We start from the raw sequence: 21,678 nt of genomic DNA, 5'->3' as shown, positions 1-21,678 counted from the left end.
TCATTTCTGATGAACAATTTCATGGATAAACTTTCTTCATAATACTTAGATGCTCTTTTCGCACAGCACTACCACAAGGAACAATAAATTATATTTTCTTGTAATCCTTTACTCTTGTAAATAGTTTGTGCGTGCAAGTTTTTCCATCACCGGAAAATTTTGAATCTATACTAATAGTACTACCAATAAAAAGAATGACTTTTAAGTCAAGTCAACAGTTCAATTTAGTTTTTATTATTTATTTCTTTAGTTTGAAAATCCTCATGAATACGGATGGGGATCGATAAAGCCCAAGCCCACTTATATTTCAAAGCCCAAAAAGTAAATCTCCACTGTAAATAATCAAATCACTCGTCGACGAGCAGCAGAGTAACCCTAGCAGCAGACACACACACACACAGCTCACCAGAAGAGAGGAGTCTAAGTCGCCGCCGCCGAGCAAAGAAGATGGTATACTCATGTCTCTATCTTTCTCTTCGTAGATTTACTGAAAATGTTGAAGAACTGAATCTCTTATGATACGTCAATGGATGCAGACTTTCAAACGCAGGAACGGAGGGAGGAACAAGCACAACCGTGGGCACGTGAAGCCAATCAGATGCTCCAACTGCGGCAAATGTTGCCCAAAGGTACTACCTTTAACAGCAATTACAACATTCTCTATAGGGCTGTTCGTTTAGTTGCCGCAGGTACCGGCGGCAGCGGCAGCGTCAACATTTTGCGTCAACTTTTGTTCGTGTCGTTGACGCAGGAAGCTGCGTCCTGCGGCTGACGCCTATAAAATCTGCGGTCGCGATATAATATGCGGCAGCGTCAGTGTCTGCGAAACGAACAACAACTGTCCTCATTGATGCTGCCGCTGACGCCGAAAGGCAACCAAACAAACAGGATATATATAGTTTGATTCGATTTGATTCGTGTGGTGTTGTATATAGGACAAGGCCATCAAGAGGTTTATCGTGAGGAACATTGTGGAGCAGGCTGCTATTAGAGATGTTCAGGAAGCTAGCGTATACGATGGTATCTTTGATTGCAATTAGATAAAGTTTGAATCTTTGGAATATTTGTGATTGAATCTGTGATTGTATGGAATGGTAGGGTACACATTGCCTAAGCTGTATGCTAAGACGCAGTACTGTGTCTCCTGTGCGATACACTCTCACGTTGTTAGAGTTCGTTCCCGCACCAACCGCAGAGTTCGTACTCCCCCGCCTCGTTTTGTTAGACGCAAGGTAAATCAATCCCTCACTCACTAGCTCAGTGATCATGTTTGTTGGATCCTCATGTACCAAAGTATATTTGAATCTTGCTATAACCAAACTTTGGAGATATGGTTTTGATTACATCTATAGACTCTTGTGTTGTTGTTTGATTGAATGAACCTCTGTAAGAATTTTTACTTAGTGGAATTTATGATTTGTATCAGGAGGATGCTCCCAAGCCTGGACAACCTGGTCAGGCTCCTCGTCCTGCTGGAGCTGCAGCTGCCCCGCGTGCCTGAAGCCTCTGAATATCCCTTGTTTCAGCTTTTTGAAGTTTTATGTTTGGTTCAGATTGATCGTACTAGTACCAATATGTGAATCTCGAAAGCTGTTTTAGTAGTGTTCTTGTTTCGACTTCGTTATATTTAAAACACTTTGTTTGTTTTCTCGAAGTCATGATTTGTTTTAACAATAAATCTTCAAATAAGTAAAACTGTTCAAATGAAAAAGACAAAAAGTGATTCAAAAAAAGAGAGAGAGAAAGTAGAGAGATAGTAGATCTAGGTTTCCGGCGAACGGCCGGCGCGTTTGCGCGCGTGCCGTCGCCGGAGACTCTTGTATTGCCGTCTGCTCTTTTGTATCCGTGTTTCTCCGTCGTCCTATCCCGGCTTGCCTTGCCTGAGCTCTGGTTAATTCTACGTCGGGTTGGCGCTAACTCGTTGAGTGAAACGACATCTACGGTGTTGGAAGACTGGTGGGAAGGCGCGGTCGGGTGAAGGCGGGAGTTTCTTCTCCGAGGGATGAAGGCTACCAAAGCTCCATCGTCGTCGGCTCATGTCTCCGGGGGGTGGTTTGGCTTTTTCAGCAACGCCTCGTCGGTCTTGTCTCCGGGAGGCACAGGCTTCCATAGCCTTCTGTCGTCGGATCTAGTGGAGTTAAGTGGTGGTCCGCCCAAGGTTCGGGTCGGGATGAAGGGTTTTTTTGTGGTTACGCGCGGCTCTCTGAAGTCGGAGGAGATCTCGAAGTAGATCGAGGATGCTCTCCGCGGAGAGGAAAGAAGGGTTGAAGGAAAGTGGTCTCGGTGGTGGCTTTATGTTTCGATCGTCGGCGAAACGATGGTGACGACGCTCAAGAGAAGAAGAGCGGTGGTTCTAGGCTTGCCTGTCTAGGGTTCGATGTGATTCAAAGGCGGAGGAGATCTCTTGGATAGATGGAACTCCACGCCGTGAAGATAGAGCGATGAAGAGCGATGAGGGCTTCGTCGGAGGCTTGGTGGTATTTGAGCTCTGGCGAAGAGAGGGTTGTCGGAGAAAGTCCCGACGGTCTTGCGTCGCGGTCGCGATCAAGTCGAGGCGGGCGACGCGTGTCACACTGATGCTCCAGATCTCTACACGTGGTTCGATCCCCAGCCTCCTTGATTCGCGTATCGGGCAAGCTGCCCGGTTTCCTTTGTGTGGGCCGTAGGCCTTTTTTCATGTTATTTGGGCTTTGGCATTTAAACTAGTAACCCATGTTTCTTTTGGGCTTTTTGTTCTAGGTTTTTATGTTCTGTGGGCTTGGCCCTTTTATTAATAGTATATCAATTTGGGAAAAAAAAAAAAAAAAAAGTAAAACTGTTCAAATAGAATAAAATCCTATAAAATATTGATTGACGATGTAGTAATTCTTATAATTTTGTAATAAAATGATATATTAATATAAATAAAAGATTGAAAATCAGATTAAGAAACTACAAGAAAAGGGAAAAAACATGATCGTTAACAGGAAAACGAAACAGTGAAAAGACCACTCGTTTTTTTTTTTGGTGCGCCACCGACTGAATTATATTCTCTAGTTCCAACGGAAAATAGAATAACGAATGGTGCTACGTTAGTCAGAGGAACAGAAGAGGTGTCAAGACTCGAGAGTGTTAACTGGACCGTACCGGGAAGGAGAGAAAGCGAAGGCGGCAGATGGAAAAGGACTAGTGGTCAAGAGGCAATCATGGACAAAACCAATAAGGTGGAGGGTTACAAGGAGAGTTTCGTGTACTACAAGAAATTGAAGGGAAAGGAGGATAAGACTGGTTGGGTTATGACAGAATATTCCCTTCATGAGGGTGTTCATGACGAATTGGTTTTGTGCTATATACGAGGAAAGACCGAGAAGAAAGTTGAACCCAAGTTGGTGCCTAAGGTGGAGAACAACATTTTATCTAACCAAGTGCAAGATGAAGAAGCTGGAGCTGGAGATGCTGCACAGCTTGCCTGAAGCCTCGTCATGTTTTAGTTTCAGTTTATTTTGATGTTTTTTTTTGCTTATGGTGGGTTCAGATTATTCATATTACTACTCTGTGAATCTCAAGAGCTGTGTAGTAGTTGTTCTTCCGTCTTTGCTATGTCTCAAAACACTTGACAATAGGATGACTCAGATACAAAAGAAGAGTTACTGAGCCAGTAAGAGTATCCCAAAGCAACATATGATTGGAGACGATCCTCATGAGTTACACTTCCAGGAGAAGCCCCTTGATTACTCACAACAATCATTCTATTGTTTTTTTTTTGTTAAAGGGTTTAACAAGATGATTATACAATTTATATAAAATATAAATTTAGTAGACTAGTCGGTGGATTCTATGCATGCATAAAGAGACACTCCACCAAGTCATATAGTATTATATGCATGCATTGATGCAATCACATAGAAACATTTGATATTTTAAAGCAAAAATACTAAATGTATTTTATATGATTTTAATCTTCATACGTGATTTTCGGAATGATGTGCTTTTCAGTTGGGCACATTTTCTGCAAGTCCTTTTCCTGATTGTCAAAAAAAAAGTGCTAGGGATTTTAAAGATCGCTTCATTCTCAAGATACAACCGTTTACATTGGTCACAAGTAATTTCCAATTAAAGTTCGAAGTATCAACATTTAGAAGTTAAAAATGTTAGATTTAATTGATTGATTACGAGAGAATATTGCTCATGAGTTTTTGTTGTATTATGGTCATTGTTTCTTAATTTTAAACTAGAACTTGAACCGTACGGATATTTGTTTGAAAAATATAGACATATAATTTTTTTTATATAATTTTTTATATATATTTGTTTGAAAAATAAACATTGATTTTATATAAATGGTAGTATATAATTTAAATTTTAAATTTATTACATATTTGTTTATTATGAAATTTGTATACACAATAATTTTATAGTTTATATTGAGTAATTTTATTTTGTTTTTGATTTGTAAAACTTTTCATCCACATTTTTAGAATACGACGTGACCGTCCGTATGAATATATTTTTTTTATTTTTTTCATGGTTCAAATTTTGAATGTATGAAAAAACGTTATATCTACTATTTTAAATTGGGTGCTATATATTTTATATTCTTCCACTTGGTACTATAGATAAAACTTGAATGTTTCAAGATTTAAGACTTTTTTGTCAAAAAAAAAGAGAGTCAAGACTCAAGACTGTACAACTGTCACTGTGTTTTTCCTTTTATTACCAACAGAGGGAACGTTTTCCTTTCTCTAATCTCAATGGTATTCTTAGAACATTACATTATGTAATATACAGTAGATTAACTCCATTTGGTTCATCAATTGTTCTCTATGTATATATATATATATTAATTAAACTAATTACACTTCGATAACAAACAGAAAAAGAGAACAAAACTAGTTTTTCATATGACATAACTTCTTGTAAAACCGAAAACATTTTTACAAAAGGGAAAATGCAGAATTGTCTATGAGTGTTACATGCATACATAAAAATGTAGATGTCACATTTATTGAATAATGACATAATTAAAAATGTATATATAGAGAAGGATATGTATTATCAAAACAAAAAGACACATAAATTGATTATACGGAGATCTCTTAGGACAAACACACATATGAACAAGTAAATAGCATGTATAAATATATTAACCAAAAATGTGTATTTCTTTCTGTGTATACACTATACACATGAAAACGTATCATCAGTGGCCTATAGCAGGGCTTGGGACATCACCTTGCCTTTTATAGATATCATCATCATAATCAGGCACTGGTGGTGCTGGTGATGCTGAAGAGGCTCCATCATCATAATCACCTGAATAATCGACTTGCAAGTTTGTAACCAGCAATTTCCTGATCTTCATCGCCAGGAAGAAATCTCCGCCGTGAAATGCTTCCGGCTCCGATCTAGTATTGCCTCTCATACTGAACCCAAGAATCGCAGGAACTTCAGAGATGAGGAAGAAAGAGACTAGTATAACGAGAAGTTTAATCTTCATTGTATCCATTTGTAGTAGCTATATATACCTTCAAGAAACAATCAAATTAAATAGTGAAAATAATAGAATTCGTATATATGGGTTTTTTTCTTGTTGTCTTTAGGGTCCAAGAAGAGATTGTGGTGTTGTTTGTTCATACAATAATGCACATATATATAAATTAAAATATAAGAAAAGAAACATTGAATTATAAATAATAATATAAGAAAAGACACATTGAAATATCAAATTTAGAGGGCCAACTTTGTTGAAATTGGCAAACAATGGTCATGATGGCTTTATAACATGGCCATTTTTTACTTTCTTCTTTTCTTTGGTTTATGTATGTTATCTTCCTTTTTATCGTAATGATCCATCATTGCATGCTTTGTTCTATGACAATGCGTATACTTAGCTTGTTGGAAAATTGATAAGACAATATATAGATGGTGAGTAATTTTTTTAATAAATTGGTTATTCAAATCAAAACACAATTAATAAACTTTTCAGAAGATGTATTGACCGTTTATCTGTTGTTGTTTTTTTTTTTTTTTTGTAAACTATCTGTTGTTTTTTATTACTCATGAAAAACAGCTATGTTCTTGAAGAATGTAAGCGACTAAGCGTAATTAGGGGCGATGATTTGCGCGAATAATTTAAATAATATATAACGTCGGTTATCATATAGAAACGTAAACATTGTTTACAAATGTCATCATTGAACAATGCAGAATGAAGTGGTAAAAATAGCGTAAACTCGATATGAAAGCATGGGACTAGAACCTCTAAGTGTATAGTTAATATTTTATCACGGTTAGTAGGTTAGTATGTAATCATTGGTATCAACAATACGTCAAATACCTGACGACATAATGTTTGTGACCGTATAGTCATTTTAGATCAGTAACTTATTATTTCAACTTTTTAATTATTCTGAATTTTCACAGATATTTTAATAAAAAAAATTTACTTTTACTCTATTTACTATTTTTTTTTTTGTCATCAAAAGCTTCATTCAAAGATCAAATAGATCCTAACACTCTACCTTCGAGAGCTAGTTGTTGAGGGACCTTAACGTCTACAAGTATAAAAGGTGAGTCTCGTGATCGGGCCTCTTTTGCAAGAGAATCCGCACGGAGGTTCAGAGATCTTGAAATGAAGCATAAAGAAAATAGAGAAAAAGATGATCGAAGTAGTTGAATATCATCGAGTTCCGGTGCGAGTGCTGGCCAGGCTTTTGGGGATGTAACGATTTGCACCAATTGTTGACAGTCGGATTCAAAATTCACATGTTTGAAACCGCGTCCACTTAGCTCTTCCATAGCCCAGACGAGGCACTCTGCCTCCGCATGTAGTGGTGAGTTCGAGCGTCTAACCTTGCGCTGTCCCACTACTATTTACTATTTAAACAGTAAAAGAACACACACATTCACTTTTAGAGCACCTCCAACATATACTCTTTTTTTTTTTGTCAATGTGTCCATAATGGACAGACAACCAAACGGATGTCAAGAAGAAATTGTCAACAACAAGAACCAGAAATGAAAGTGCCAGTAGGCACATAACACTCAAAACAACGGGAAAAGAAAACTTATAGAATTCTTCCTGCTCAACGGTCTTCATGGATCGTCAATGTACTCTATAACTTCAAATATAAAGTTTTTTATTCTCTGAAAAAAACTTTAAAATTTCAATTTTGAAATTTTGAATAGTGAAACTTCAGATATAGAATTTCACTACTCAAAATTTCAAATTTGAAGTTTCATATTTTATTTACATATTGGTCCTTATTATACATCACATTAATGATTCTTAAATATTTTGTTATTTATCTTTTTTTATCCTTATAAAATTTATATCTCATAATATTTCAAATTTATTTTTACAAATCTAAATTTTACAGTTAAAGTTAAATCAAAACTTTAAAATAAGATTTAAAATATTTTAAAACTAGATTTAGACAATAACAGTAACACAAAAGAAACTTAACAAATTTAGTTGATCATATATGAGAGTATTACCAAAATAATTATGAAATAATATGGTAATTTATTTGTAATTTACTATTTAATTATGTATTTCTATGTAAAATTTTATTTATTAATCTTGTTGTAATATTTTTTTATATATGAGTTATTTGCAAAGTTTTATGAATTTTAAATTAATTATGGCAAATATAATAATCATAGTATAAAATATAAATACTTTTTAAATTAAGTTTGAAGTTTTTTTTGGAGAAAAAATATTTTTAAACTTCAAGTATAAAGTTTTGCAAACTTTAAAACATAATTTCTTTTTGGATAAACTTATACTCTTATTTTTTTTTTTGTCAGCATACCGACTCTTAATTTTGTTAACACCATTTATCATTCTCTTTCTTCTTTTCCACCATTTTATTTATCACTCTTTTTCACTTTTATGTTTTACCCTGATGTACTCTCATCATACCAGCAGGACCAGCACAGAAGAAGTATATATTAAACTTTTAATATCAAGTCTCGCTTAGAAATGCATTACAAGTTGTGAACTTCTGGAGTAAAAAGCATGTAGAACCTGAAAAGAAAGAAAAAAAATCTTTCACCATCTGAGATTCTTTACCAAATTGTTGAGTTTGTAAAAATGTTAGTAATAAATAGTACGCCTTGGGTTGAGAGAAAGCTAATCTTTTGATTTGTGTGAAGTTCTTAGATAAGCCACCTTCGATAACATAAAGAGTGAACAGAGCTCCAGCAAAACCAAGAACATAAGCTTTGTTGTCCACCTGCAGGGCCTGTCATGGGCTAAGTCGGATGAAACAGTTGAATTAGTCGCTTGTATAAAAAATATTAAGTCCCCAAACTATATAAATCCTTCTTAAACCGTCTATAGTTCCCAAAATCTCAGGACCGGCTCTGTCCACCTGAAACAGTTGTTGTTGTTCTACAAAATCAATTTTACCTTTTCATGTCTACTTGTCCTCTGAAGATTTGGTTAGATTTTCTAGCTTTATGTTTTATTTATGACTAGTTGTATATTTATTCTCATGAATACAAATATAAACACAAAAGTTATCACAACACAACATACCAAATGAAAATCCACTTACAAACAAACACATAAAGGAACAAACTAAAAGTAGTTGTAAGTTGCAGTCTTATTAAACGCTAGTTTTCTTCTTACTCTGCTTCTGCATGGGAAGTGTAATATGTATGAACCCAAACTTCCTCCTCTGCGTGACAAACTGTTTCTCTTCACGTACCTCCTCTTTCTCACCTCGTACAGAAGACTTAATATCATGCTTCAGCTCCCTCAGCATTTGACTCAAGTTCACATTCCGCCTTTGTCCTTCAATACTCTGCCTCTCGGAGACAACAGCCTCTTCCTTCGGAACTTGCTTACGCCTCAAAACATCACGCATCGAGACATTAGACTTTAGAACTGGCTCGTTCTGCTTGTTCAGATGTCTGAAAAAAGAGCGCCGGGTTTGACTCGTAGGTGTGTGTTTTGTCCACCCGCGGAAAGCGTTTTCAGCTGCGAGTTGCTTCACGTTAGCTATCTCTACTCGGTTTAACGCAGCTTCTAAGTCTTGTTTGCTTTGTTTAACTCCTTGTGCAGCTTCCTCAAGCTTCTTCAAGACCCCACTTCTTAAGCTATCAGTAACATTCCTTAGTCCTCTCGGTGTTAAGGGAGAACTTGGAGGCTCTGGAAACCAAAACTCGCTTTCATCGTTTGATTGTGATGATGATAACATTGCTATCTCAGCAATGGCTAGTGCTTCCGCAGCTCTTGCAGCTTCTTCCATTTTTCTAGCAGCAACCAGTCTCATCTCCGCAGTTCTCAGACAGTTCTTGTTCTGTTGGTTAAGACCCGTTTCAGCGATCATCTTCACATGTTCTCTTGGTGTTGCATCTGGTTTCACCCTAACTCTACTCAGCTCCTCAGCTAGAGACACCGCTCCTCCAAACCCATACGTAAGCTTCTCTCTTGTCTTGTCAAGAAACTCTTTCTCTTCCTTCATTTTCTTGTTTAGAGACTCAACAGAGGACTGGATCATCGCAAGATCATCCATGGTTTTACTAAGATTTATCTTGGCTTGCTTCAGTTCCATTAAGATCAGATCGGGAGATGACGTGGGGTTGTGATTGCAATGCTCATTGTTCATCTCTTTGATGTCTGAACTGAGATACTCAGCTGATCTCAAGGATTCTTGATGAAGCTGCCGCTTCAAGTCTTCAACAATCCTCTTAGTGGAGCCAAGTGCTTCTAGAACATCTAGAGTTTCTAGCTCTTTCACTATTAGATTCTTCTCTAGCTCTGCTGCATGCTCTTCCATTTTCTTTATGTTAAATTCTCCCACACAATTCTAAACAATTAAAAAAAAACAAAACATATTAAAAAAATGTCATATCTCACAACAGTCACAGACATTAGCTCATAAAACCTTCAAAGACCAAATAAAACTAGCATCATTCAATACAAACGCATGCAGCGATCTCAGAGGTAGAACTAACGTTAATATATGAAATTCAACAACTCAATTCCACTGAATAAATGGTACTTAATTGCACAGAAGTCATGAAAATCTACTTAAACTCCAATTTAAAGAACAATGGACAGTCACCATCAAAACAGAAAGAAGAATACTTACGTAATTGTCTTGAAGCTTGAAAGGAACCCAATGGCCACGACCACCGAACCAAGTCACCGCCTCCTGAACCGAACCGAATGGAGGAGAAGTATCAATCTCAGCTCTGGAACTCACTTTCCTTATCCCGGGTGCATGAGAAACACCAGCCGGGTCGAAATTCTCGGACTTGGTTCGAATATTCACATCATGGACACAACTCTGATGCTCCTCCTCTGACATCTCCACCGTTATAGAGAGAAGATGAGTTGTTAAATTTAAAGAGAAGCACTTTCTCAGTGATCATGGCTATTGTGAATAACAGCAAAACAAAAGCAAAAAAAAAGCGGACGGTAAAAAAGAAAAAGAGCTTTTCAAAAAAAAAAAATGATTCTGCTTTCTCGTTAGCGAGTCACACTAACACCACCCAGAGAGATAAAGGGAATGGATACGTGGCGAGTTTTTATTGGTTAGTCGTTTAGATTAACCACTGTCTGTCGGTAATAGCGACTGATTACTCAATTTGGGCCGTTGATTGCGGGGCTAACGGAAAGATATTGGGAATTGCAGTCCCCCCCATTGTTTAGCTTTACCAAAAGACATGCTTTGGTGCCGGCAGGGACCAAATCAATAAATCGTTTAGGCTGCCGACGGTTGAATTTTTATTGCACTGAATCTATGGAAGTGTGGACAATATTGACGAGAGAAAGAATTACCTCTTTCATGTTATTGGTGAACTGTTTGGTCGTTGATATACTAATCACAGCAAGATTAATCCAAAGGATATCTAACGACAAAAACAATATATATTGTGGACATATAAGGTTTCCAAGAACTGTCATTTGTCAAGTCTCTGTTTCATTACAAAAATGTTTGAGTAGTCTTGTGGCATATCATATTCTGTGAGAAAATCTAAATAGGGAAGGAGTTTGAGCGACTTATGTCTCTGGTTGTGACAACTCTACTTGTAACACAAGATATGGCAGAAAATGCAACGTTCTTGATGTTGTTTTCCTTTGCCACTCTCAGACTGTTTCTTTAACAAAAAGAGAGATGAACTATGGGGCAGTTTATTTCACCATCTGTCATCTCCATCCAGATGATCTATTTATATGATTCATCCAAATTTTATGAGACTGTTTGTTTGTATATCTAAAAAGTTTATCTAGATGAATCATCTAAATGACTTATGTTTGTTTCTTTATTTTTCATTTTTATCTAGATGAGTTTAATAAACAAATTATTAAAATACCCTTGTTTTGTTTAAGTTATATTTTATTTTTGTTTCACAATTAATTTTTCTTAATTATTTAAAATATAAAATTAGTTTTGGAGGGAAATATGATTTTTCAGATTTTACGAATTTAACGAAAAACACGTTTTGCGTTTTTGACGGAAAAATACTTTTTTGCTTTTTTGGCGGCACGTTTTCCCCGTTTTTGGCGGAAAACGCATTTTCCGGTTTTTTTTTGCCTGAAAACGTGTTTTTTTCCTTTTTTGACGGTAAAACATGTTTTCGTTTTTGGCAGAAAAACACATTTTTATGTTTTGGCAGGGAAAAGCGTTTTGTATTTTTGGCGATAAAACACATTTTTACGTTTTTGGCAAGAAAACGAATTTTTGACGGTAAAACATGTTTTTTTCTTTGTTTTTGGCCGAAAAACGCGTTTTTGTGTTTCTGGCGAGAAAATGAATTTTTAGCAGTAAAACATGTTTTTTTTTGGTTGGAAAACGCGTTTTTGTGTTTTTGGCTAAAAATACGTTTTTGTGTTTTTGGCGATAAAACACTGGTGAGAAAACGTGTTTTTGCGTTTTTGGTGGAAAATACGTTTTTTGGCAATAAAACGTGTTTTTGTTGTTTTGGCGAAAAATGCATTTTTACGATTTTAGTGGAAAAGAACTGTTTTATCATTTTTTTGTGAGTAACAGAATGATATTAGATTTAAGTTTGTAATTTGGAAATTATATTAAGGGCATAATAGACTTATACTATTTTTTGAGAGATCCATCGGTCCAAATTGATTCAGTTTGATAGACTTTAAAATTAAACATAAATTTCTGTAATTCAACCAGATGAATTGCAATTTTAAGTCTAAACAAACAAAACTATCATCTTCATCCAGATAAATCATTTCGAATGTGAAACAAACAAGCCCTATGATGTTTAAGGTGGAACAAGAGAAACTGCTTACCTATAACTGTAAGAATTTGCGAGGGGTTCTTTAGGGTTGACACATATGAGTTATAGATGGGTCAAACAGTGTGAATCACCAGATGCTGGCAAGTTGAAACCGATGTTCCATTATTAATAGTAACCATGGAATAATGAGCTCCAGGACGAACCTCACGGACCTCGTAGCATGCTGTTCTCAGCTGTTGCCTAGTAGCTCTATGTATTGCTGTCATAAAAGTTTATACCAATGCAGTCACACAATGACAATGTGTTTGGATGCTTGGAGCCGTGGATGAGACTAGGCATGGGCATTCGGGTCGTGGGGTCGGGTTCGGATCGGTTTCTTTCGAGTTCGGGTCTTTCAGGTCTAAGAATTTAGGATTCGATAGGGTAATTTCAAATTCTCGGTTCCGGATCGGTTCGGATCGTACCAGGTTCGGGTCGGGTCGAGTTTTAGATAGTTGGACTCATTTGGGTAACTAGAATTTATCGGTTCGAATTCGGTTCGGTTTCAGGTCGGGTTCGGTTTGGGTTCGATCTAAAAAAGACCTAAAATACAAAAAAAAAATATCTGAAAATATTTATAGATCCGAAAATATTCAAAATTTTATTCAAAATTTATGTGTTTTATTATATTAAAATGTGTATATATATTAAACTATGCGAGATACAACAACAATTCATTGTTTCTTAGTGGTTGACCCCCATGTTCTCTAGACAAATAATTCGTCTTTGATTCTCTTTTGGTGCATTTTATTTAATTTACATTATTAATTCGGATACCCATCGGATTTCGGGTTTGGGTCGGGTCGGATCCAAGACCCACGGGTCCTCTGCAACTAGATCCGATAGGATAATTTGATCGGGTCGGTTCTTACCCGAACTGGGTTTTTTCGGATCGGTTTCGGATCGGGTCTTCGAGTACATGTAAAATGTCCAGGCCTAGATGAGACAGCTAGCACTCGGGAAGTCGTACTAGTAGAAGAAAAATTACACGAAGAAGCAGTCATTATTTCGCTTACGTGGCCGTGTGAAAAGTTTTGACTGCCAACGTGGGGGAGATCAGAGTAGCAAGCCGAAACTGATCTAAATATCGAGTTCGGGTTTAGTAATTTAGGGAGACTCGTCGAGCTTCCCGCTTGCACATGTCAACCAGAGTCGCCGTCCTCGCCAAATTCTCTTTAACTCGGAGCTTTTGGGCCCATAACTGCGTAAATACCTATAGCGTTTGAGAAGAACAGTTAAATTTACTGAAGAATGATTCTATAAAAGAAGATTATTAAGGATATATACCTAACAATCAGACAGAGAACAAAAGATTACGTTTGATATCATGTGAAATTTTCTCTCTAATGATAATTCACAACATGGGAACAGAATCTTTGATTTTTAAGTTCAAAAAAAAAAACAGAATCTTTGAAAGCATTTTACCAAAAACTGCTTACGTTTCTTATAACAACATAGGTGGTGTAGGCTATTGATGCATCAACAATTCGGAACATATGTAAAAAAATGTTTTAATAAGAAAACATTAGCGTCTCAGTGTGTACGCGTGTAAAAATAGGTTATAATTTTATTACAGCACTAAATGATGTTTAACCATTTAATATCTGGTTTTGCCCGCATATAAAACACAATCAACCGTTAATACCATACCCTACACCACCTAACCAACTGTTCTCTTGAATCTAGAACTGCCTAAACATGTGGACTCTTATTGTGTATACCTATTAATCTATATATTTAATAAATGCAAGTATGCAACGTTTATAGGAGGATGTGCGAAATAAACAAGAGATTCACCTTATATTTTCTACCTAACTTTGTCTTGAATGTTTCTTTGAATAAATTTAACATTATATTAAAAAAAAAACTGTCTTGAATATTGATATTTCTATATCGAAGTCAAGCAAAATCTCAGTACGGAAACAATGGACCACGAACGGTATATCCTATTCATTTATACCGCTCAACTGTACATCCAACGGTCCACACTCGCACTCTCTTTACATCCTACACGTCTATAGTATCTCATTTTCAACGTCTATTGTGTGTAGATTTGAAGTGTAAATAGTAACAATACTAGGTCGGATTTGAACTGTGGATTGCCCACACTCATTTATTATCTAACCATTTTTTGCACTCTGCAATTATTTTCTAGTATTATATATATGCCATATGGTCATCCATGTGAAATTTACAAATAGAAAAATCTAGAAAATAAGATAGATAAATACAAAAAATAGTAGTATAAGCACATGTCATTTGCTTGCTTTTACACACTCCATGCAAATAAAGATCCTTTAATTCTTCCGCAAACTTCTCTTACACTAACAAAGCATCAATTTTCCAAAAATAGATGCTCCCAGCTTGTCTCCTCTTTCGTATCTGAAGAAGCTTCGTGGTCTTCGGACATATCCAAGAGAGGGAGTTTTGCTAGCTCACGTCAAACACCTTACAACACATTTAACGACGATGTCTGAAAGATCAGAAGACGACACAAACGGAGTCATCAGATCCTCAAAGGTAATCGTAAAGGAGAGCTCCCAGGTCAATGCATCGTCAAGAATCTATTACTACGGCGGAGCTTCCGTGCCGTTTCTGTGGGAGACACGGCCAGGCACACCAAAACACCCTCTCTTCTCTGAATCATTTCGTCTTCCGCCACTAACGCCGCCTCCATCATATTACTCCTCCTCCTACGGGAACAAATTGAGCAAAGTTAGACCGAAACAAACTCGGTTCGTGAAGGCTTTTTTCAACGGGAAGCATCACATGTCTCGTCCTTCGTTTTCTTGGTCGTCTTCGTCCTCTTCTTCTTCTTCTTCTTCCTCCTCTCCTCGGTCTAGAATTGTGCATCGTGCTAAAACATGTTACCTTTCTTGCTCGAGATCGTATGTTAGGAACGACGACGAGGAAGAGATTGGTTCGTCGTCGCCAACATCAACGTTGTGTTATAAAAGAGGGTTTAATTCATCAATGGGGAGTATGAAGAGAGCTTTGTCTTCTGTTCTTAGCTATCGATCTAGTCGTAATGATCTTAGATTGATTTAATGTCATCATGTTATCTTATTTCGGCTGTTGTTATAGAAAATATATAGGATCTTGATTTTAAGATCCATTTTTAAAAGTGTTTTGGCTTTTGCCTCTTTAAACACATAGTGTTTGATTGTGCCAATGCTGTTCACGTGTTTTGATTGCTCGTTGTTGTGATTTTCATAATTTGATTGTTTTTAGTTTATGTAAATTTAGTGAATCTTGTTGGTACGCTTAAATTGAAAATTAACCAACAGTGGACTATATTTATATCGAATTTATGGATTAGACGTTAAATTTTTATAAGTCAAACGTCAAGCTTTATATAAGATAAATGACAAGAAAAATGTGGGCTATTAACTGACCATGTGCCAGCATTAATGGCCTCTATTCATATTTTATATGTCTCGTTTGTTCTATATATAGTTATTTCACTTTATAGATTACATTTGAATTTGAAAATAAGAAGAACAAGAATGTTTAACTACATGAATGCATCTCTATGATAAGCAATCTTTGAATTTTTAGTATGTTAATATAATTCAAATTCAGTTTATCATTTATAATCCCAAGTCACTAAAATAGAAGAATATAAAGAGTATTACCTGAAAGGCTGAAACTAAAAAGGTTTAATATATTAATAACTGGTTAGCTGTTTTGGATGTTCATGACATTTGTGCATGTATGATATTTTATAATTTGTGAATTAAATATCCTTAAAGGAAGATTTCCTTAGAATATGCAACTTTTTGGATTTCAAAGTCTTCAGTAATAGTATGTATCCTAAGATATGCATGTAGTTCTTGTGATGAAAGGAAAATAACATAGATGAGGTTCTCACGCTAACGAAGTCGGTCTTTTCACTATTAAGGGAAAGCAGGTCGGATGTACGTAAAACTGATTAACATAGGTATCTTTGTAATAACCAATTTACAGTCAGGAAACAATGACGTAGTTTTAACGAGCTAGTTAAAATTTAATTCTTGACTCAAGGCTGTCAAAGTCCTCGACCACTCCTGCACACGTGGTAGAAGTTTTGATGACTTTATAATGGTGCAATCTTAAATGCCATCATTCAATGAAGGGGCAAGAGAGTTGGTGGCAAAGAAAAGTGGCAGAGAAACCAGTAACAAATTAAAACAAAAAATAGTGAATAATCAGGCTTGCATGTTATATTTATTTTCCAAAAAACATTTGTACATTATGATTTGTTGAAATTTGTTTTAAAGCAAAATTTTATTTTCTTATTAATTGAGCTGTTACCAATGCTACATTTTCCTTCCTACATCACTAATCTTTGATATATGTTGCAAGAGGTTGGTGTATCATTCCTTTAGTGTGTAATCTTGAAGATGAGCATGGCTAAGGGATACAATACCTTTGAGTCTACCCAGCACGTAATGGTATAATTTTTCATACCTCTGAACTCTAATCCAATCGACCACAAAATAAATTTCTAAACACACATATTTCAGAGGCAAGGCCAACGAATTAATGGCCCAAAAATAATTAACGGCCCACATGTCAACCTTGAGAGAAACCTTCTTTTTTTTTTTCCTGAGAGAAACCTTCAAAAGGTTTTCTGAAAGAAAAAAACTGTAAACACTTAAGATTCAGGGAAAATTTGGAAAAATACTCTGCAAATAGATTTTATTTTGAAAAATACACTGTGTTTTATTTCTTTTGAAAACTACACTTTTTGTTAAGTTAAATGACTAAATTGTCCTAACTAAAAATATATAAATACATTAAGAATTTAGATTTAATATTTTGATATTGTTTTCATTTAAATGAAAATAGTAAGAAAAAAATGAAAACAATCATATTTGAAGTCTTTAACTTGAAGAAACAATCTTTTGTATGAACCAAAAAAATTCATGTAGTTTGGAACTTACCAAATTTTGATCTAGTGCTATTGTGCTTTATAAGTTTTGAATATTTCCACTCTGTTGAAATTTTCAACATACTCATGACTAATGCAACAATTTATGACCTCATGAATTTTATCACTTATTAGTGGAGAAATTTTTTTTAATTGTGACAAGTTCAGTGTGATGATGAATTTTAATATGTAAAATCTTACATAATACATTAGGAAAGTGATAATTTTTCCATAATAATTTCTGTTTATATAAGATTAATAGTTTTTAAATGATAGACACTGAATTTTTAAATTATTTGTCCAATTCAATATTTAAATTATTAAATCATTAATATATTTTACCTCAATAATTTCAAAATTTAAATTTTTATAAGATAATATTTAACTGAAATCTGATCAAAATGTCTTTTTACATATATGAAAAGTGTAATTTTCAAAAAACAAAATCAATGCATTTTTCAAATTTGATAACATAAACAGAATATTTTCCTAATTATCCCTAACTAATTTTAATATGTCATTATATATCCTAAATTGTATTCTGTGATAACACTAAATAATATCACCGTAGAATTTAAAATAAAAAAATAAAGAAGACGAAGAAGAAGAAAAAGAAGAAGAAGAGAGAACAGCGGGGCGACGATTTAGGCTATTAATAAGGGTCAAACAAGATTATACAAGTGCAAAGCTTTCTTAGAGTCAAAGCAATATTCTTCTTTCTATTGGATTTTGAATTGAAGCTGGAGATAACTCAAAACAACAACGATAAATATAATAACATAAAAAAAAAAGAAAAAACAAGATCCCATCCCGTACACATAAAGATGATGTGGTTTCTTGATTTGGACTTGGAACTAACATGCCAATATCATCAAACTATCATTCTCATTCACTCTTTTTTTTGTAGTCAGTACATCTAACAATATCATTTCTAAATCCTTCACCAACTTTTTACTATTATAAAGTTTTTGAACTAATACTATTATAAACTTTTGAAACTATTAATCTCTATCGCTGATCACGAAACCAATCAGTGTTTGCCCGGCCGATGTACGAGTGACTACATGCATGTATAATGTATGTGATTATAATTTGCGTGATCAGATTCGTTAAGTCGAAAAAAAAAAAAACTCACGGCTCACGTGCTTAAGCAGTAAATACAGCTCTGATCAGTCTTCACTAACTATCTATCTTCAGTTATTTTCATGTTAAAGTAGTTATATTACAAACCAGTTCCTGTTTTGCTTATATATATATTGACACATGTGCAACATATATCGTGGCCACTAAATCTTAAACCTGGTATTTTACTTGCCTTCAAAGCGTTCCTCGGCTATCTTCCTACATACTATCTTTAAAAGTCACTTGACTTTAATATTTCTCTTTGTGTTTCTTTCTACTTTTCTCCCTTTTCTTTCCATCCTCTGAGAACATGCCTGAATGTCCCTAGAAAGGTAAAAAGTGAACATCTCATTAGTGAAACCTTTTTTCTCTCTACATTGATTTAGATTTCCCTCAAATTGGTGGATATGGTTGATTTATACCTTTTAGTCATATATTCATGTTTTTAATGAAAACTAAAGTTCTTCTTGGGTTCGTTGTGCTTAGGGAGAGATTTGAACTGTTACGGAAAATTTTCAAAAGAGAAGCTGATGCTTGGCCTCATCAAATGGCAGGAATCAGAAGACCAATGTCCGGTCCTCCCGGAACACTCAATACCATTACTCCTTGTGCTGCTTGTAAGCTTTTGCGCCGTAGATGCGCTCAAGAATGTCCTTTTTCGCCTTATTTCTCCCCACATGAGCCTCATAAGTTCGCATCCGTCCACAAAGTCTTTGGAGCTAGCAACGTATCCAAGATGCTAATGGTAAGAACACAATTTCAAAGCACACACATATCATCATGATTTAAGCATGTGAACTACTTTAGAATGATATAGTGATAATTATCATCGCGTTGTTGATCCATGCCAGGGATTGTTCTCACTAGACGCATCTTCTCTTTAGTCGTTACATAAATAGAGATTGTCTTAGTCATTATTCCTAAAGTTTTAGAGAATTTACATAAATATAAACCTCCAAAATTGTTTAATCTTTTAAAACTTAAAATCCTTACTAAATTATCTAGAGCTTTCAAAATCGCAAGACCACTCTCTGGCCGGTTTCATTATAAAGTATCTGAATATTGTTGGCAATATTCTCATAATGCTAAGACAATTTTTAACACTAAGCAGGAAGTACCGGAAAGTCAGAGAGCAGACGCGGCAAATAGCCTCGTGTATGAAGCAAACGTAAGGCTAAGGGATCCGGTGTACGGATGCATGGGTGCAATCTCAGCTCTACAACAACAAGTTCAAGCTTTACAATCCGAGCTTACGGCCGTACGATCGGCGATTCTCAAGTACAAGCAACGAGAAGCAGTCGCCACTTTGATCTTACCTTCCAACTCCCAAGTCGCGGGGTTTCACAACTCCAGCGGCGTCTCCGTCATTGCACCACCACCACAAACACCGTCAACTCCACCGCAACCTACGGTGGCTCCTCCTCCTCCATCTTCTTGTGTTTTCTCTCAACCAACCACAAGAGCCTTGGAATACAGTGACATTGAAAATGAGAACAACTCTTACTTCGGTTGAAATTTATTTGAATCATTATACAAACACACACACACACATAATTTATTGCGATAATTTATGGTCCGGTGATTAACTAAACTAAATAAATATAAGGGAGGAAGGTTTAAAAAGCCTATCATTAATCGAGCAAATGTATATTTATAAACTTTAACCGACAGTTAGATGAGGTTAAGGTTTTGTTTCAGACCTATACATTGAAGTCTATTTATTTTCTTTCTTATCGATAAACAAACTTGATATTTCAAAAAAAAAAAAAAAACTTGATATTTCATTCTTAGCAAAAATAAAAAACGCGATATTCCATTGATAAAATCTCGATGAACTAAACATGATATGATGGAGTTGAATTTAGGGTAGCTCAAATTCAATTAATTAGTCATGCATACTTAACAGACTTTTTTTCTAGAATCCAAGCAGCATATACTAATACTTAATTCTATAAAGAAACTACTTGCATCATTTTTTGTGTGATAGCTGGCTGTGGATCTGTTAGTATTGTGTTTATTAGTTGGGTGAAGTGTCAGCTGTGCATTATAACTAATTCATTTAATTTGATTTATTTTATTTTATTTTCGGGTTTCCTTAGTTTATCGATCGAATTAATCAATCCAGCTTATTGCTGACCATATTCATGGAAACAATGTTCGGTAGGAATTTGCCTTGTTTTAAATAGGAAAAATAAAACTAATCTTGTAGACATTATTTGCGAATTGATTCCCCACATGTCATTTTCACAATTATTCTCACAAAAAACAAATATGATATATTTACTAAAATTGATGACATGACTCATAGTTAAATATGACATGAACGATTATATTTAATGTTAATATATATTTTGGTAAACATTATAGAATATATAAATAACTCATTAAATGTAGATGATTTATATTTTTGGTAAACTTTGTAAAATATGATAATAACTCATAAATCACCACTAAAATAAATATACTCAAATATGACATATAAATTTCAAAATATTATTTAATTTTAATTTTATAATTATATAATTTTTATTACTAAAATTTTCTACTATTATTTTTTTAAAAAATTATAAATTTTTAATCGTTATATCATTAGTTTCATTTAGATATCTATAAATTTTAGAAATACTGTTTAGTTTTAATTTTTGATAAGTATATAATTTTTTTTTGATTTTTTTAGTAAGTTTATACAAGTTGATTTAATATATTTAACCAAAAGAAAAAGATAAAAAATTATCTAAGATTATGGTTTTAAATATATATATATATATATTCTTAAATATAATTTAAAATAAATAAAATTAGTATTCTCTTAATTTTATGCTTAATTAAATAAAATTTATTTTAAATATTGGTCCAAATAATAAATATATAATATTAATAAATTTCATTTTTAAAGATAATATAAATTTTAAAAACTTTATCACTACACATGGTGCATGGAAACACCTATTTGAGAAAATAGACAAAGTAACAAATGGATGCCAAATTATTGATCAAGTCATGTCATCATCCAAATATACGTGTTATTAATGCCTAAAATTAATATTAGTGACATATTTAATTAGTAATAGAAAACAGGTCCTAAAACATTAGTTACTTTATCAAAAGAATGCTCTTTTTTTTTATAAGAAATGTCTAATATCTAAACCTATATAAAAATTGTTTAAACAAATAGAAATAAATGCAATTCTCCTCAATAGTCCTTTTTAAGTTTTTGTAAAAGATTGCTAAAAACCAACTTTTTATTTGGATAAATTGAAAATTTTAATTTGTATGAAAATTCAAGACGACAGAACTATTTGTGAAGAGAAAGTAAAACATACGAAACTTCTTCTCCTTTTTGGTCTAACACATTTTGATGTTGGAGATATTCTCAAACTTGGTAAATTCTTATCCCTAACTGTTAG

General features: G+C 34.4%; 5 protein-coding genes across 7 annotated transcripts; 3 read left to right on the top strand and 2 right to left on the bottom strand.

Moving 5' to 3' along the window:
* Positions 1 to 194: 194 nt before the first annotated feature.
* Positions 195 to 1,689, top strand: LOC103857938 (40S ribosomal protein S26-3). Its single transcript, XM_009135192.3, has 5 exons — positions 195 to 450; positions 537 to 629; positions 936 to 1,020; positions 1,099 to 1,232; positions 1,427 to 1,689. Exons 1-5 carry the CDS (start codon positions 448 to 450, stop codon positions 1,499 to 1,501), a joined length of 390 nt encoding a protein of 129 aa, XP_009133440.1. The 5' UTR covers positions 195 to 447; the 3' UTR covers positions 1,502 to 1,689.
* Positions 1,690 to 2,733: 1,044 nt separating this feature from the next.
* On the bottom strand, positions 2,734 to 6,750 carry LOC103857937 (precursor of CEP15). Its single transcript, XM_033288255.1, has one exon. It carries the CDS (start codon positions 5,483 to 5,485, stop codon positions 5,180 to 5,182), a length of 306 nt encoding a protein of 101 aa, XP_033144146.1. The 5' UTR covers positions 5,486 to 6,750; the 3' UTR covers positions 2,734 to 5,179.
* Positions 6,751 to 8,425: 1,675 nt separating this feature from the next.
* Positions 8,426 to 10,649, bottom strand: LOC103857936 (WEB family protein At2g40480). Its single transcript, XM_009135190.3, has 2 exons — positions 10,083 to 10,649; positions 8,426 to 9,797 (listed from the first exon to the last, which is right to left on the bottom strand). The coding sequence occupies exons 1-2, from the start codon at positions 10,299 to 10,301 to the stop codon at positions 8,592 to 8,594; spliced, it is 1,425 nt and encodes a 474-aa protein (XP_009133438.1). The 5' UTR covers positions 10,302 to 10,649; the 3' UTR covers positions 8,426 to 8,591.
* A 1,038-nt stretch (positions 10,650 to 11,687) lies between these two features.
* LOC117132867 lies at positions 11,688 to 15,533 on the top strand. Its single transcript, XM_033288254.1, has one exon. It carries the CDS (start codon positions 14,707 to 14,709, stop codon positions 15,283 to 15,285), a length of 579 nt encoding a protein of 192 aa, XP_033144145.1. The 5' UTR covers positions 11,688 to 14,706; the 3' UTR covers positions 15,286 to 15,533.
* A 220-nt stretch (positions 15,534 to 15,753) lies between these two features.
* Positions 15,754 to 20,043, top strand: LOC103857934 (LOB domain-containing protein 15). 3 transcript variants are annotated; one of them, XM_009135189.3, is made up of 3 exons: positions 15,754 to 18,603; positions 18,826 to 19,016; positions 19,383 to 20,043. In XM_009135189.3, the coding sequence occupies exons 2-3, from the start codon at positions 18,840 to 18,842 to the stop codon at positions 19,782 to 19,784; spliced, it is 579 nt and encodes a 192-aa protein (XP_009133437.1). In that variant the 5' UTR covers positions 15,754 to 18,603; positions 18,826 to 18,839; the 3' UTR covers positions 19,785 to 20,043. The 3 variants fall into 3 exon arrangements, with proteins under 3 accessions (XP_009133437.1, XP_009133436.1, XP_033144144.1); XM_009135188.3 differs by having other exon boundaries at positions 18,758 to 19,016; XM_033288253.1 differs by having other exon boundaries at positions 15,754 to 19,016.
* The last annotated feature ends 1,635 nt before the right edge of the window (positions 20,044 to 21,678 follow it).

This window comes from Brassica rapa, chromosome A03 (genome assembly GCF_000309985.2).
Source record: "Brassica rapa cultivar Chiifu-401-42 chromosome A03, CAAS_Brap_v3.01, whole genome shotgun sequence".
Lineage (NCBI taxonomy): Eukaryota > Viridiplantae > Streptophyta > Magnoliopsida > Brassicales > Brassicaceae > Brassica > Brassica rapa.
Note: the sequence above shows the minus strand (reverse complement) of the source record. Positions and strands in the feature narration are given on the sequence as shown.